The sequence below is a fragment of the Pelodiscus sinensis genome, chromosome 8 (assembly GCF_052426305.1).
Source record: "Pelodiscus sinensis isolate ZL-2025 chromosome 8, ASM5242630v1, whole genome shotgun sequence".
Classification (NCBI taxonomy): Eukaryota; Metazoa; Chordata; order Testudines; family Trionychidae; genus Pelodiscus; species Pelodiscus sinensis.
The window spans coordinates 11,675,415-11,692,427 of NC_143059.1; the positions used below are offsets into that span (position 1 = coordinate 11,675,415).

At 43.8% G+C, this 17,013-nt stretch overlaps 1 protein-coding gene across 1 annotated transcript in view; it reads left to right on the forward strand.

The window, feature by feature from the left end:
- ANXA11 (annexin A11) overlaps window positions 1-17,013 on the forward strand; it is a 45,773-nt gene that overhangs the window by 17,448 nt on the left and 11,312 nt on the right. The window contains exons 2-7 of the mRNA XM_075934765.2: window positions 10,524-10,584; window positions 11,998-12,113; window positions 14,779-15,213; window positions 15,713-15,800; window positions 16,237-16,331; window positions 16,607-16,720. Coding sequence (XP_075790880.2) covers window positions 10,533-10,584; window positions 11,998-12,113; window positions 14,779-15,213; window positions 15,713-15,800; window positions 16,237-16,331; window positions 16,607-16,720 — 900 coding nt within the window. The 5' untranslated portion in view covers window positions 10,524-10,532. The remainder of the gene's footprint in view (window positions 1-10,523; window positions 10,585-11,997; window positions 12,114-14,778; window positions 15,214-15,712; window positions 15,801-16,236; window positions 16,332-16,606; window positions 16,721-17,013) is intronic.

Here is a 17,013-nt window from a genome sequence, read left to right on the forward strand (position 1 = left end):
CTAGGAGATAGGCAATCTCCATTATTAAAAAAAAAAAAAAGCCATGTTCCACATCCTGCAGCTTTAGGCAATCTTGTAAAAATGCAGCCACACCTTCTGACCATGAAGCATCTTGAAGATAGAACTTCAGCATACCGGCAACTCTGAAAATAGAGGATTTCTGTTGTGTATTTCCATGCTACTTCATCTATAGCTTGGTGAAATGTAGACATTTCAACTTGTGCGCCACATACTCACTGTATTTATGCAGTAAGGTGTGGTATAAATCCTGTTTCAACTGCTCAGTGAACATATTGAAATACGGGTTGAACCGCTCTAATCTGGCATTCTTTGGTCCACAATACCTGTGATCCAACATGATTTTAGTTAGCCAGATGTCCACTTATCATGGGCTGGCCAAGTTTCCCGCAGTCACATAAAGTTTGTTTCCAGCCTCCAGTTCTGGCTTTGTTTTCTGTGCTCTTATTTAGCTCTAATTTGCCCCTAAATATCTTCTAAGAGCCCGGCAAGCAGTGGAAGTGTTGGTGATGCTGCTAGACAATATTGACTTCCCGTGGTTCAGCAAATTCGCTGGTTTGGCAGCAGTCCGGTCCTGACTCAGCATTGCCGGACTAGAGAGATTCAACCTGTAGTCGATTCTGGCACAGTAAGAATTGAAATGAGATACATCAGCACTTTTTCCTCATTGGGCATATGTCACTCCATGCACATGGCTGGGGAAATGTTCGGAAGAGGGGGAAAGAACGTTATGGGAGTGTTTGGGCCAAGCAATGTGGATAGACAGCTGATCTGGGAGAGGAGAAATGGCTCAACAAAAATTATCAGAGCAGGGAAGAAGTTGTGGAAAAATCAGCTGTTGAGAGGTGAACTAGACTTGACTGAAACCAAAGTGGCATTGAAAGAAATCTGTTATAAAACACATGAATAATGTATCTACCCAAAAGTACTAGAGAATTTAATGTAACATACTTTGCATATTGAATAATCCCTTCCTTCTCGTTGGAAATAGTATGGTTTCAGTAGTAGTCTTGCTTTTTGAGTCTCCTAAGGGTGTTAATTTCTCTATAGCACTACAACACAGTGTGGGGGTGTGGTTTTAAACTTTCATTTTAATCTTTAAAGGGTTCAGCTGGAAGCTAGTAGAATGGAAGGGTCAGTTGTTTGTGACTCATCTATATGAAATTTGTGGTATTGCATCTGTAATGTGATATGAAGGTCTGATCTAATGTGTTCATGCACGAGCACGCATGTGCAGGGGGGAGAAAACGCTCTCTCTCTCTCTCTCTCTCTCTCATATTTCTGGAGTTCACACACACACTCACTTTCTTATTTCTGGAGTTAATCATGAAAATAATCTTGAGCGTTTCAGAATGTCCTGTTTTTTGGAGGCAGCAAGGTTATTTATATTTGGGTGCTGAAATCATTTGGCTGTGAAAAATATAAACTGTGAGCTAAACAGCATGCAGTGGCATTACTCCAAGGACAGGTATCTGGCTTAGTAGGGTTTTTGGAAGAGGGCCAGTGTGTTGGCTGGTTTTCGTATTTTAAACTTAAAAAGAAGCATCGTCCTTCTGGTCACACTTGTAATCCACCCAGTGTGTAAATGCCCAGGTTTGCTTAACAAGATTTCTCCCTTCTGTTGTGCTTTGTAAGAAGCTGAACTATATTGTATTACACAGTACTGATAAATAGTACTTGCTTAATAAGGAAATAATACAGGCTTTAAAAATGTATTTTCTCAGGTTCAAAGAGCATCTTTTACTTCATTGCTAAAAAAATAAATCTGTTAGTGGGCCTGTGTATTAATGGGGGAGTGAGAGAGAGAGAAGAACAACAACAAAAATTACAGCATCTCCTTCCATAAAGGCAATTAGAAGAGGTCAGATTTTATTGCAAAGAACAAGTTAATATATAACAAGGACCTGAGTTGCCAAACAATTGTATTTGAATTTTTATGTAACTTCTGTGGCTCTTCCACCACTCCACCCCATGTTCTTGGCTATACTGTCCTTTCTGGTACAAATAGTTGTAGCAGCATTACCAGCTGTAATGGCCAAACCGGGTTTTGAAGGCATTCTGCCTGTGCTGGGCAGCTGATAGACAGAAGGGGCTGCAGACAGGATTCATTGCCTTTGCAGTGAGAAGGTGTGGCATGCAGTTTGAAGAGCTCGAGGAACCAAACTTGATCGACTTGTGTGTTTTGTAATATTCATGTGGCAGATGGGATGAATGTGTCTCAGGTGCATAAAACTTAGTCTTTCACCTAGACATTGTCTGGGATGCTTTATTTGTTGTTCTTTCTTTTAAAAGAATAACTCCTAATTATTTCATTTGGTGTATTGTTCCTAACTTGTTTTGGGGGAAAGTAGGTGTAAGCAAATTTTTATTCTTTAATCCTGATCATGTTCTTTCTTTTCTGCTTTCTTTTGTTTCTTAAAGTGAGATGCTTAACATCCCATTCTCCAAATACAGCAAGAATGATTGAAAAATAAAAATCTCACCGAACAGTAACTGTGTTCCTATGAAACTGCTCTAAAAAGCCAAGTGCTTAGCTTGCTTACGTAACCACTGGTTGTAATGGGAGCTGAAGGGGTTCCAGCAGTCTGCAAGATTGTGTTTTATCTGAGGGAATACTACAGAGGACTATCTGAATTTAAGAAGCCTGTGCAAATACTGGGTGATCAGTGGGGAAGTCAAAGAATTGCATGTGTGTATCCAAGGGTAAGCTCTGGATGAATGCATGAGGCTCACCATGTTAATCTCTGAGCTTCTATCATCTGGATGAATCATTAAAAAAATCTCTGAAAAGTGATCTTTGTGCTCGGATAGTCTTATCCCAAGTCCATGAATGACTCTTTGGAGATGACATTCTGAGGGTTTATCTCAGTTGCCCAATAACGTCTCCAGTGAGACTAGGAACTGATGAGTCAGACAAATTATTTCAGAACCCATAAATTCTGTTCGTCACATAAGAAGTCCCTGTTTAAGATTGGGTCTTGTAAGGGCTATTTGGGGGGCTTATTGGCCATTTGGCTGGCCTATAGGAGCAAGACAAATGGGTGAGTTGCAAGAAGGTAGGTGAAAAAGGTTGACTTGTCCATATGGCCTCCTTCCCAAAAGTAGAAGAAAGCTACTGGGGTGATAAGTGGCGCTAGTAATGTGGAAGCTGTAGCAGGAAATCCAGCCAAGGCAATACTGGTTGGCAGGATGCCCAAAGGAAAGAATGGGTGTATTTTTGCTATAGAGAGTCTTTGAACAGTAGGACAATGCGATCCTCTTCTCTTTTTGCCTATTATGTTTGCCTTTGCCTGCCATTCAGGTCCAGGTTATTTTGAGCTGCAAAAAATGTTCTACCAGAGTTGATGCTAACCCACTAGTTAGGCAATTAGCTGATTCCATGCGGGCTTCTAATCAATCACACATCGGCTGGCACCAATTCTAGGTTGCTGTTGAACCCGGGCCACACTCAATCAAACCAGTGACATGATAGCACTGAGCAAAACACTCAATCCCCAAGTCTGCAAGGGAATGGAAGTCTTAAATTTGTCAGGTGTCCTGTGGGTAAAGATGCCTGTATTCCTGGATTATAAATACTATATGATAAAACACAAACCCTCTCTCCTCTATTGGAGCTAAAGAAACTTTAAAAGCCCTCTCTCTCCCTCCCCCCCTCTTAAATCCTTAACTCTGAGACATGGCAGACATGAAAGAAGGGGCACCTTTCAGACCTACTTTAGTGACAGGTTTGCTCACCCTGAATCAAGGATTGTCATTAACTGAATAACATTTGAGCTATTGTTTCTTAAGCTATATGTTTGTTGCATTCTCTAGACTTTTTCTCCTTGATGATAATACCTAGCTCCTATTTCGGGGGGGACAATACAGCCTCCGCGGGCCAGATCTGGCCTGCCAAGCCATTTGATCTGGCCCATGGCTGCCTTACTGTTCTCCTGCCCCCAAGCCAATCAAGATTGGGGACGGGGAGTGTGTGAACTCGCCTCCCCATCCCATGGTGCAGAGCACTAGAGGGGACTGCCAGCTGTTCACTTCACGTGCTCCCCCTACCCTTAGGTCAATCAGGTTTTGTGGGCAGGGGGGCATGGGAAGTCTCCTGGCCTCGCCCCTTCTGCCGGAGGCCCCGCCCTTTTTGGGGCAGCCTGTTACCACTTCAGAAATTTGTGTAGTGGCCCCCCCTTCAAAAATTATTGCCCATCTCTGTCTTATGTAGTGCTCTTTGTATATAGACCTCAACACACTTCACAAAGGCCATTCCCATTATGTCCATTTTGCAAATGGGGAAACTGAGGCACAGAAGAGACAGTAATTCTCCAATAATCACCCAGCAGGTCAATGGCAGAGCCAGGAATAAAACCCTAGTCTCCTGAATCCTGATCCAGTGTGCTCTATCTGCTAGGTTCTACTGTGCACCCACATGTCCTTTTCATAAACCATCATCTGAGCAGGAGAGAGAAGCAGTGGGAATGTGGCGATGAGAGAAGTCAGAGGATTTGACAGCAGTCTGGAGTGGGATTCATTTGCCTACCCTATCTTTCATAATTCTGATGAAAAATCTAAGCAAAATAGAAATAGGTCTTAGCCACAACATTTGGATCTTGATACAATCCTTCCTCACGGTATTAGGTGTGTGTTGGATCTGGGGTTTTGGTCTGAGACACCATGGAGAGGAAGTGGAGTTGTAAAATTTTGGTTTTAGAATTGAAAAATACTACATTTGGGGAAACCAGACTTCATTGCTTATTTCAGTTTCCAGATCCTAATTTGGTGGCTCTTGGTGTGAGCATAAGCTTCATCTGATTAATCTGGTTTTTCTTTATTTCCTGCAGCTAAATATTTTCTCTGTGTGTGGGTGGCAAACTAATTGCTGGCAAGAGCTGTGCATTTATAAGTTCTTTCAGTGACGCTAGATATCACTAGGTTAGTAAGTGCTTATGTAAGTAAGTAGGGACAGAGGAAAAATGAGTAGAGGAAATATGGGAAATGTTTATTGTTTGCTTTAGAACAGTGTTTCTCAACCAGTGGTACAAGTACCCTTAGAGGTACTTGAGAGAAGTTTGGGGGGAGGTACACAACTGAAATTTGTAGAAAACTGAATTTTTGTTAAGTTTTACAGCACTTTATTATTTTTGTACTTTTTGCACCCAAAAATTTCATTGCCCATCCGACTATGATTAAGTTGTTTAAACAAATGTGTTGCAATGGTTCAAAAAAAATTGTCTGAAAACTGTAGGTACTGGGAGTACTTATAATTTTTTTTTGGAAAGGGGGTACTTTATTAAAAAAAGTTGAGAAACACTGCTTTAGAATACTGAGGGGGCAACTCATACAGAGTAGAGGATTTTCCTTTTTCAGTGCACGTAACTTGGCCGTGCACTATGCATTAGAAGCCAAATGATGGTTGTGGTCTGTACAGAGAGATTCCAGCACCGCAAGGCAGCCTCCTTGACTGTAATGGGACTTTACATGGATGCGTGGGTGTGCTTGTGAGTAGAGCCCTATGTGAATACAAAATTCGTATCCACAGCCACCTCTGCAAAAATGGTCCACAGATATGAAGTGGAGATCTTTCCAGATACAAAATTTGTATCTCGATCCGCAAAAGTGAGCCACAGCTAATGGCATATAAAATGCATATCCATACAGCTGTGGATATAAAATGGATACCGTTGGATTTGCAGGGCTGTACTTGTGAGGATCAGTTTGCAAGTTTGGGATCTAAATCTGTACAAATACCTGCACTTTCTGCTGCAGTTCCTCCTGCTTGCTCTCCTGATCTGAGGAGTTGGTTAAATCATTAACCTCGTTAACACCAAGTGTAGCAGTTGAATACTGCAGCATTCTCAGATACTCCTGCAACCATGTTATTCCCCAAGGCTCCCTGGCAGATACAGGAACAGTTAATCGATGGAGTCACTTGTTCCTCCTGGCTGCTGCAAACAAAGCCTCCATTGAAATAAACTTAAAAAATAACAAATGATCTGGTAGCGCTTTATAGACTAACAAAACATGTAGATGGTATCGTGGTTTGTTAGTCTTTAAAGTGCTACTAGACCATTTGTTGTTTAAGTTTATCCTGTATAGACTAATTCGGCTACCCCCTGAAGCTTCCATTGAAATAGTTAAAGGGGACAAGTGATGGGAAATACCCAGGCTTTTTTTCAGCCTAAATTAGCGTGCAGGGAATTCTTTATTTTAGGGTACTGCTATGTGATTTACAAATAAAGTCAGAACAAGATGTCTGGGCAGATATCCCATTCTGGCTATGTATTGGATCTGATACAATACTTTGCCTCTCTGAATTCCATACCAGGAAGGTACATTCTTATGTATCCATCTAATAGATTTCTCTTTTGTATCAGCAAGAAGAAGGTTGCAGCTTATTTCTGTGGACTTTTGTTAGTCTGCCCTGTGTATTGTAAACTGTATTGAAATTCTTCAACTTTTGTCTCAAATTAAATGAGCACCAGCAATTTGAAACTTAGTTTTTTAGACTAAGGTTATAGGCATTTCAGGCACAGCACTTAGACCTGCTATTTTCCACGGCATTTACTGATCACAAGGTCCCTTTTTAAAAATGCTCTTCTCTACTGTTTGCTATGTGAAAAATCCACATGAAGGGAAATGAATCCAACTATGCAGACGAAAACATGAAACTGACTAAACACAAAATGCTGTCACATGCCCGATGTGAACAAATTAAAAAACAGAACAACGCTTTTCTCGCTAATCTGAGTCATAGGAGATATCGGCAATAAGAATGTAAAATTTTGAGACGGCTATAACTTAAGTCATTGCTGTCCCTTTCTTTATTTCTGCTAATGATGAGCAAGAAGGAAAAGGTGAAATCTTGCCAGGGTTAGAATGACAAGAATGTATCAAACTGACTGCATGTTGAAGACTTGAACCGTTTTCATTCTCTGGTAAATTAAACCCCCTAAAACAATTTCACTGAAATTAGTCTCTGAGTGTTTCTAAAAGAGACTTCTGGCTCATTTATCCACAGTTAAAGCAGTAGTTTTATACTGAATCTTTCCAGTTCTGATGAGTGAGGCTAGCCTGTGATGTGTGTTTCACTAAACTGTAATGAGCGGTGATGCTGTATTCCACTCAGTGCCTTGCATATCCAGGTGTATGATACGTTTGATGAGTCAAGGGCTTCCGTTTGCACAGTAGTGTTTTTGTTTTGTTTTTTTAAATAAATGGTGGTATTTTCTTATCACTTAAAAATAACCTAGAAAACCTAGGAGTGGACATTTTGTTAATCTCAGATTGCTACACTGCTTTCACTATCCTGCTTAATAGAGCCTGCATCCAGAACAGACTGACTGTACAGCCTGAAATATCCACTTCAAAGTAGTTGGCAAAACATGTGGAAGGAAGGCTAAAAAGGGTGAATGGGTGTTGTGAATGTGTTAGCGTATCAAAGAACAATGAGTAGTCTGGTACCTTAGAGACTAACAAAAATATATAGGCTCACGAGCTTTCGTAGGTTAGACCCACTTCATCAGATGAGTTGGAGTGGAAATAACAGAATCCAGGATAGATATAACAGCAAAAGAAGTACAGGCAGTCCCCGGGTTACGTACAAGATAGGGACTGTAGGTTTGTTCTTAAGTTGAATCTGTATGTAAGTCGGAACTGGCATCCGGTGTCAGCCGCTGCTGAAACTGATCAGTTTCAACTGCGGCTGAATCTGGATGCCAGTTCTGACTTACATACAGATTCAACTTAAGAAACCCAGGAATCCCCAAGTCAGCTGCTGCTGAAACTGATCAGCGGCTGATTCCAGGAAGCCTGGGGCAGAGTAACTCTGCCTTGGGCTTCCTGTAGTCAGCCGCTGGTCAGTTTCAGCAGCGGCTGACTTGGGGACACATGGGGCAGAGCAGCTGGGGTGCTGCTGGGTTTCTCCAGTAGCGCGGCTCCTCAGCGCTACTGGAGGCACCCAGCAGCACCCCAGCTGCTCTGCCCCAGGCGTCCTGATTCAGCCGCTGCTGAAACTGACCAGGACCAACTGCTGGGACCAACCCGGCAGCCCCCAGCTGCTCTACCCCAGGGGTAGGCAAGAAAAGCCTGGTCTGCTGGGGGAGGGGCAATAGCTACACCCCCGCCCCCCAGCAGACCAGGGGGACAGGAGCAAAGCTGCAGAGCACACCCGCAGTGGGACAGCCCAAGCGCGCCCGGGCTGTCCCGCTGCAGGCGTGCTCTGCAGCTTTGCTCCTGTCTCCCTGGTCTGCTGGGGGGATCCAGCAAAGCCGCTGGACCCCCCCAGCAGACCAGGGACACCCGAGCAAAGCCGCCCCCCAGCAGACCAGGGACACCTGGCCGGCTTTGCTCGGGTGTCCCTAGTCTGCTGAGGGGGTCCAGTGGCTTTGCTGGACCCCCCCAGCAGACCAGAGGGACAGGGGCAAAGCCGCCCAGGCGGCGGGAGTCCCGCTGCCTGGGCGGCTTTGCTCCGGGGCAAACGAACAAAGCCGCCCAGGCGGCGGCTTTGCTCGGGTGTCCCTGGTCTGCTGGGGGGGTCCAGCGGCTTTGCTGGACCCCCCCAGCAGACCAGGGGGACAGGAGCAAAGCCGCCCAGGCGGCGGGAGTCCTGCTGCCTGGGCGGCTTTGCTCCGGGGCAAACGAGGAAAGCCGCCCAGGCAGCGGGACTCCCGCTGCCTGTACGGCTTTGCTCTAGTGTCCCTGGTCTGCTGGGGGGTCCAGCAGCTTTGCTGGACCCCCCTCCCCCAGCAGACCAGGGAGACCGGGAGAAGCTTTTCTCGCCCTGGAGGACACGGGTGGCGACCCGCCGCCCGTGAGCTCCAGGGCGAGAAAAGCCCTGTTCATAAGTGCAGATCCGACGTAAGACGGATCCGCGTAAGTCGGGGACTGCCTGTACCTGCCAATTGTAGGACCTGTTTTTAATGAAGCTAATTAAGTGGACTGAATATTTTCCATTCATAGTTTTTGATGTAGAAATGAGGAAGTCAAAGGCGGGGAAATTGACTTTGTGGTGCGTTAACCAGTTAATGTCTTTATTCAAGCTCAGGATAAGTGTCAGATTTGTATTCAAATTCAACTTCTGTAGTTTCTCTCTGTAATTGGGAGGTGAAATTCCTTTGTGGAAGAATGGCTTCTTTTAAATTCATGGTTGAGTAACCACATAGGTTAAAATGTTCCCCTTAAAGTTTGTGTGTTACTATTTCTGATGTCTGATTCATGTGCATTTGGTTTGGTCAGTATACATGGACGGCTGACTTTTTCGAACAATTTAATGCCTAAAGGTGCACTCAGGATTGATGTAGCCAGAGTTTGACCTGATTTTTTTCCCCTTCTCCCTTCCTGTTACCTCTTTACAAATTCTATTTTATTGTATCACATCACATATGTCTTCCTGCATATCCACTGTGCCCACCCTCTCTTAAGCCTGGTCTAAAAAGTCAGGTCAACCCAGCTGCTTTGCTCAGGAGTATGAAAAATCCACATCCCTGAGTGATATAGCTCAGCTGACCTACCCCCGGATTATATGTGCCAATGGGAAAACCCCTCTTCTTGCCATAGGGAATGCCTGCACTTAAAACACTACAGCTGTGCTGCTGTGGTATTTCAAGTGCAAACCTAGTTGTATAATCATGGAGTTTAAGGCCAGAAGTTGCCACCAGATCACCTAGTCTGATCTCCTGTATACCGTAGGCTACCAACTCCAGCACTCGTGTGCAAAACCTGACAATGAAAATTATACTGAAGAATTACACCCCATGGTGAAAACATTACACCTGTAAATGCATGACCTTCTAGGGTATGGCAACATGAGGCCTGGGCACACTTGAGAGCTCATCCTTTCAGCTAGTAATACAAACTAACCCTTTTAGATAGTAACCTGGCAGATGGTTAATAGTACAGTAGGGATTACAGGTGGATTGGAGCAGTGTCTAGCAAACAATATCATTGAACAGTGGCTAGTCAACAGTGTGTACCGAGAAAGAAGGGGAAAGGTTGGCGAGCTAGTTATGGATTAGAATCATGAAGATACTTCAGTGCTTTGTTGGACTGAGGCTTACCTAATGATTGGCGTAGGGTAATGATGTAATAAGTAACTAGCCCACACATTGTTAATGATTCAATGGGTGTCAGGCTGGGGAGTTAATAGATGGAGGCGACAGGTATGATTAACATAAACTGCAGCCTTGTCAGGTTAATTCTAGAGCACTTGAATGCTGTCAGTGGCTGTTGCTCCTTGTGTCATTTGAGTGTGCATGCTCTTACCATGACTTGATCCTTAAAATGAAGTGTTCCCATGCTGTTACCCAATGCCTTTGACCCAGCACTACACGATGAGAACAGGGGACCTTATGTTCGTGTCTTTATCAGAAAGAAGCTGCATGGTTTACACAAGAAAGGGTAGCCCAGAAAGATCTAACGTTTTAGATGAACTGACCATCTCTACAATAAATATATGTGGGCATATAAAACATAGAATATTTTTTAAAAATAACTTCATAAATACTGTTCTCCTTTCATTCCAGATCTTAGCCATGAGTTACCCAGGCTATCCTCCAGCAGGCGGGTATCCTCCAGCAGCACCAGGTAACTTATCCATACAACCTTACCCAGGATGAGATAGTGCTCCTGAAAGTGGGATCTAAATGTCTTCAAGAAATGGGGATTGGAGCACAGAGTCTTTTTTGTTTCTAGGCCATCACTGAACATTCAGGGTAGCAGTGAATGAAAGTTCTTATCTCTGGTGGTTAGGTGGCCTCTTAGGAAATGAAGTGAGTTCTTTCATCCTTGCTTAGGGGTATTAGAGATCAACCATTTAACTGATAAGCTGATGCGCGTTGGCTAATGGTGATTGTTAAACTCAGCCGGCCCTAGGGGAGGTGGCTTTGCTGCGGCAGGGCAGGGAAGCTTCCTCCCCGGGAGCTGGGTGGGCAAGAGCTGCCCACTGCTCCCAAGGAGGAAGCTTCGCTGCAGCTCTTTAGTATAAAGCTAAGCTATACATGGTTTCCTTACTGAATGGTTTTTAACATCCCTGCCCCTAATGGACAGGCACTCGCAGCCCACTCAGCACTGGGGTCAGTAGAGAATAAATGGATTTTGATCCTGGAGACCATGGGTGTCAAGCACAATGAGCGGTTCTGGGTACCCAGCTTGTTGTGCCTTACAGAAACGTGATTTCCAGATGGACGAGGCTCGGCACTGTCTGTCCATCGGGCCCACTCACAGTGTTTCAAGTGGAGCACCCGAAAACTGATCCATCTAGTGTCCATAGTCGCATCTGAAAATGGCCCGAGTGAGAAATAACAAAGGAAACTGCACTGATGGCACTGGATTGGGAAAAGAGCTAGAGGAGGTCCATGCCACCTACGTAGTACAGCTCTGTTGTGTGATTTGAGACCAATAAGCCATATGGAACGCTGGTTGTAACATTGAATGTACAATGGGATGAAGCAGTGAATACAGCCAAATGGACAGGGTTGCTGGAGGGCTCCCAACAGTGCTGGAACTAAGACCTCTCTAGCTTCTGCTCCAGACAGGTGTTTGAACCTGGACACAATTTGTTAGATAAGGGATACAAGGAGACCGCCATGCTACCAGAACTATGAAGTCCCTAGGAATGTCTATCCTGCTGGAATACTTGGTCTGCCAAATATCCAGTGTCAACAGCTGCCATCACCAAATAACTGGTCTTAAATGTCAGGACTGAAGCGACTTCAACTGTATTATATAACTGTCATGTTTGCATTTTGTGAACATAATGGTCAGAGGATACTTCACGCATTTATTGCAGGTATCTACTGGGGCTGCTTTTGCTATAATCTTATGTTATCACCTCGATTGAGTGTGAAATCTGCTCACTTGAACCTTGCCAACTTTTTTGCTAGCTTGTCCAAACTACCTGTGTTTAATAGATATTACAGTAAAACAATGCAAGTAATAACAAATGGGGTAAAAAATGTTTAGGTTTTGTGGTTCACTGTGACTGTTTTATTATTTCAGGTAGTAATCCATGGGGCGGCTCTGCTGCTTATCCTTCTTCAAATCCACCTCCAATCGGACTGGAAAGTGTTGGTGGCTATGTTAATCAATTTAATCCTGACTATATGTCAGGGTTGGTGAGTATATTTCTATTTAATATGTTGTAATCATGATCTGCTTCAGTGTCCAGTGGTATCCTACCTTAGCAGCAAGCGGCTTGGATAGGTTTCCAGTGTGTATGTTTTGCCTAGGAACATTCAGGAGTTACCCAATGCTTCATATGTTTTGGGGGCAAAACTTCAAAAAGAGGTGTGGGAAATGGGGGGGAAAACAAACTGGTTGAATTCCTGGCTTGAGTGTGAAAAGTACTGAGCATACGTTAATTCCCACTGTGGCTAATGTATGCTGCTGGGTGCTCGGCATTTAAGAAAATCAGGCCACTAATTTAGTCAACTAAAGGTGGCTGTAGGGACCTAACTTTTAGGTGGCTTTAAAAAAATCTGTGCTTGATATCGTGGCTTTTGCAGTACAAAGTCTGTATGTGGCTCATTGGTTCACACTGAAAATCTCAGACCAATTTCTGCTTTATACCTAACTCTTTAGCCAGTTTGAGTGAGCAAGACGTGAACAAGTGACTTAGGTGAAGATACACAGTGAGATTGTGGCTCAACTCTTCTTTAAGCCTGGATGTGTCTCTTTGTAGCAGGTTAGGGTGAAAATAATTTTTGTAGGCCTAGAAAAATGCAGAAGTGATTTCTCTCTCTATTTTTATTTTATTCTTGTGCTCAAAGCTGAAGCTGCAGGGAGACTGAAATAGTTGATGAATCTCCTTTTGCTGTATGCTGTTTATACACAAAGTGATCAATGTGCATCTGACCTCTCAGTCCTTGTGCTCAAAGGAAAGCTGCACAAACGATGAACCTAGGTGCTTAAATTTATTACTCTGCTAGACACTAAAAGTCATGGACTGAACAGAGCCACCAGATTTACGGCTTATCAGAAAAATCAGTAACTCAACGAACTCTCTCTTTTGGTCCTAAGCTTGCAGGGATGTTAAAGACACACTTTATATTGAGTAGTCTCCATTTGCCAATTATGCTAAACTATCTTTTCCATCTTGTGTTTTGCTGAGATGCTGGGAATGCCTTTCCCACAGCCGAAGAGCTCTGTGTGGCTCAAAAGCTTGTTTCTCTCTTCCCAAGAGAAGTTGGTTCAGTAAAAGATACTAGGGGGCTCTGCCCTCTGCTTGCTATGCTCGCTTAACCCTTTCTCTCTCGCTGAGAGAACCTGTTGACATCATTGTCATCCGGCAGGAAAAAGTTTTTATCTAGAGACAGCGATTACCTCATCTATTTTGTGTTTCTGGTGATACGGTATGACAGACTAAGGCAAATTGTGGCCATTTGCACCACAAAGTGCGTTTCTTAGTGTTTATTATGTGGAGATATTTGATAGTAGGTTGAAATAAACAGCATGTTCTCAGTAGTGAATGTGGCAACACCAACAGCATGAAACCAAATAGAACAGTGGTGGGTAACTTGCAGCCCAAGGGTCGCATGCGGCCCGTTGGGGTTTTGTGTGGCCCACAAGACATTTTGTTTACTATTGCCCACACACAGGATTGCCAGACTGTACTGATTTTCCTCCATGTAGTTTTTTTCCTACCACTGTTACAAAAGTGACATGAATTTAAAGCAAGGGCACACGAAGTGAGGAGTGTGCTGATTGCACACAACATTGTGAGGGCCGTGTGCTGCTCCTGCATCCAATCAAAGCACTGCTACAGTTCAGTCGGCACACCCCACAAATTCTAGTGCAATTAGCAAAACTCCCTGTCCCGGGAGACCATCTTGGTTACTACAGTTTTGCAGCCCACTGAGATGGAGGACCATCCATGCAGCCCATTCATTAGTGTAGGTTGCCCCTCACTGGACTAGAACCATGCCGTCCTTTGGAATGCTTTGCAAGAGCATAGTGCGGTCATGAGAACAGCCACACTGGGTCAGACCAGAGGTCCATCTAGCCCAGTATCCTGTCTGCCGACAGAGGCCAATGCCAGATGTCCCAGAGAGAGGGAACACAGCAGGTAATCCTCACGTGATCCCTCTCCTGTCCCATTTACAAACAGACAGATCACTGTAGGATAGTTCTGTGGGATTCTACCTCTTGGGTTAGGTCCCAATCTAAGAATGCAAAAAATATGAGATCCGTCATGGAAACTAAACAGCCAAACTGTAACTTCTGAAGACTTCTACCCAAATGCTCAAATGCATTGCAGAGGCTTTTAAAAGTTGAGATTGTAGCACATTTGTCTGCCACATAAAATAGCCCAGGAAGGGAAGCAAATGCATGTTACTCACAGTATCTGAGAGTAGATTCCTGCTGCTACAGTAAAACCTTCATGATCAGGAAAGCAATTGACCTGTTCCTTGTTTGGGCTTTTTGGTGCTGGTGTTAATTGGATAACATTTTCAGCTGTAAGGGTGACGTGGCTAGGCCTTGTTGCATAAGTATGTCTACTGTAATAGTCTGTAGTTATGTGATTGTGCATTCTGAATGGCTGAAGTAGAGACACTTTAGAGAAGATGGTAGCAACCATGTGTGGAGCATGGCTCATTTTCTCTGGCTGCTGGTCAATCTTTTCCTTTGGGAAAGGAGATTTTCACACCCAGATATACACTTCCCTCCACTGGTTGTGGCGGGCTCTCTACTTCAGTTTTCTTTTAACACTAAGTTTACACAATTGAAAGTCAATACCTGTTCCATCTTAATCTGAATTGCTTTCATTGTCTGTCATTGCAGGCTTCTAATTTGTCCGGAACGTTTGGGGGTGCCAGTGTACCCCAAGGTGTATATCCTCCTGCACCAGGAGGCTTTCCCCCTGTCCCTCCGGGGGGCTTCGGGCAACCTCCTCCAGGACAGCAAGCTTCTTACGGAATGTACCCCCCGCCTGGAGGAAATCCACCAGCAGGAATGCCAGTTTATCCAGGATATCCAGGCAGCCCCATGCCACCTCCTGGGCAGCAGCCAATGACCTACCCAGGGCAGCAGCCAATGACCTACCCAGGGCAGCAGCCAATGACCTACCCAGGGCAGCAGCCTATGCCACCACCTGGGCAACAGCCTATGCCACCACCTGGGCAGCAGCCAATGCCAAGTTATCCTGCAGGCCCCGCTGTGAATCCCTCTGTGCCACCTTATTCAGGATCTGGGATGCCCATAGTCACACCTGGAACAGTAAGGCATTTCAGTGTGTATAATTGCTGCATGTTTCCTTTGTGTAAACCAGAAGCAAACTAGGACCAATAAAATCATGGACAAAAGGTTTGGTCAGAAAGAGAGAGAGAGAGCGCTATCTCTCATTCAGATAGCCACAAAATAAATACTGACTAGGTGACATGAAATCTGTTTAGCAAAATATCCCAAAAGAAATTCTTATGGCACATTTTAAACTTCTTTTATTAAATCTGCCTTTGCTAACAAAATATTCCACTTAATCAAACCTTAATTAATGAGGCCCTGTGTTTAGGACCTATGAGGCTTTTTCTTTTCCAAATTTCCATATCATTTGAATATAAAAATGAATAAACCATTTGAATTCTGTTGGAACGGTCTTTGTTTCTTCTCTGTGAGGAGACCTTGGCTATGACCCAGGACAAGTTAGTAGTGATGCAAAATCCAGTTTTCTGGCTAATATAGTATCTTGACATGTATCCTTTTTATTGGCATGATTTAGTCTGGAAACCGAGGCACAATCACTGATGCGCCAGGATTTGACCCCTTGAGGGATGCAGAAGTCCTGAGAAAAGCTATGAAAGGATTTGGTAAGTGGTCTATGGGCTTAATATCTGTTGAAAGCAGTATTGCAGCATTGTTCCATCATCGCTGCTCGTTTTTGTTACACTTGCAAAGTGTGGAATAGTTCCAGAACTATTATCCTTCCCATAAGAAACAAAGCCTTCATCTGAGGTAATCAACTGGGAGACACCACAAGAGTACCCAGTGTTATGAATCTGGTATGTTTCTTTCCATTGCATTTGCAGTTAAGATTGGTGCTTGAATTAATTTGAGCCTTATAGCATACAAGTAGAGTATTTAATGTAATGTCCCATCTGATATAGTGTGTATACTCTGCACTAAGGATACAATTCAGCTCCTAGATAAGTCCAATGGGACCATAGCCACTGACATCAGAATCAGACCCTTATAGAACGTGATAGAGTTAAAATGTGATACATCATGCACCCTTTGTGTTCACAGGAACCGATGAGCAGGCAATTATAGATTGTCTTGGAAGTCGCTCCAGCAAGCAAAGGCAGCAGATCCTCCTGTCCTTCAAAACAGCTTATGGAAAGGCAAGTATTTCACAGCAGACCATAAAGATCCAACCACCAGCTGCAGCCGTGCCTTTTATCAAAGGCCAGCCAGTCCCACTGCTTAGCGGATGGGGAGGTGGGGTTAAGGTTGTTGCCAGTTGCTGCCATTAGTACTGTTAAATGGAGCAATTTTATATGGTGTATATGCTACTTATTCTTAAATGTTCAAAAGTTCCCTTCAGGTGCGAGACTCTCGTGCTAGTATTTGTCAGTGTCCCTGATTCGGCGCCTTTTTGACAATTATTTCCAATCAGGATTTGATCAAAGATCTTAAATCTGAGCTGTCGGGCAACTTTGAGAAGACAATCTTGGCAATGATGAAGACACCTGTCATGTTTGACGTCTGTGAAATAAAGGAGTCTATAAAGGTTTGTTGAGGGAAATTAAGCCTTTCAGATGAAGATGTAATTTTTATTACTTGTATTGGGAGCTTAAATTCCCAGATAAACTTGTCTCTAGATAGTATCTCTTAAATAATTGTTTATGGCCCAGCTCTGAAGTAGATAAGGACAAACAGTGGACTAACTGTGAGGCTTTAAAAACCAAACAACATTGTGCAGAGGATCTGTGTGGGTCACTTGGGACCTTAGTTCTAATCCTGATTATGCCATTAACACCCAGTGTGGCTGGAGGCAAGTTATTAGGTCAATATTTTCCACAT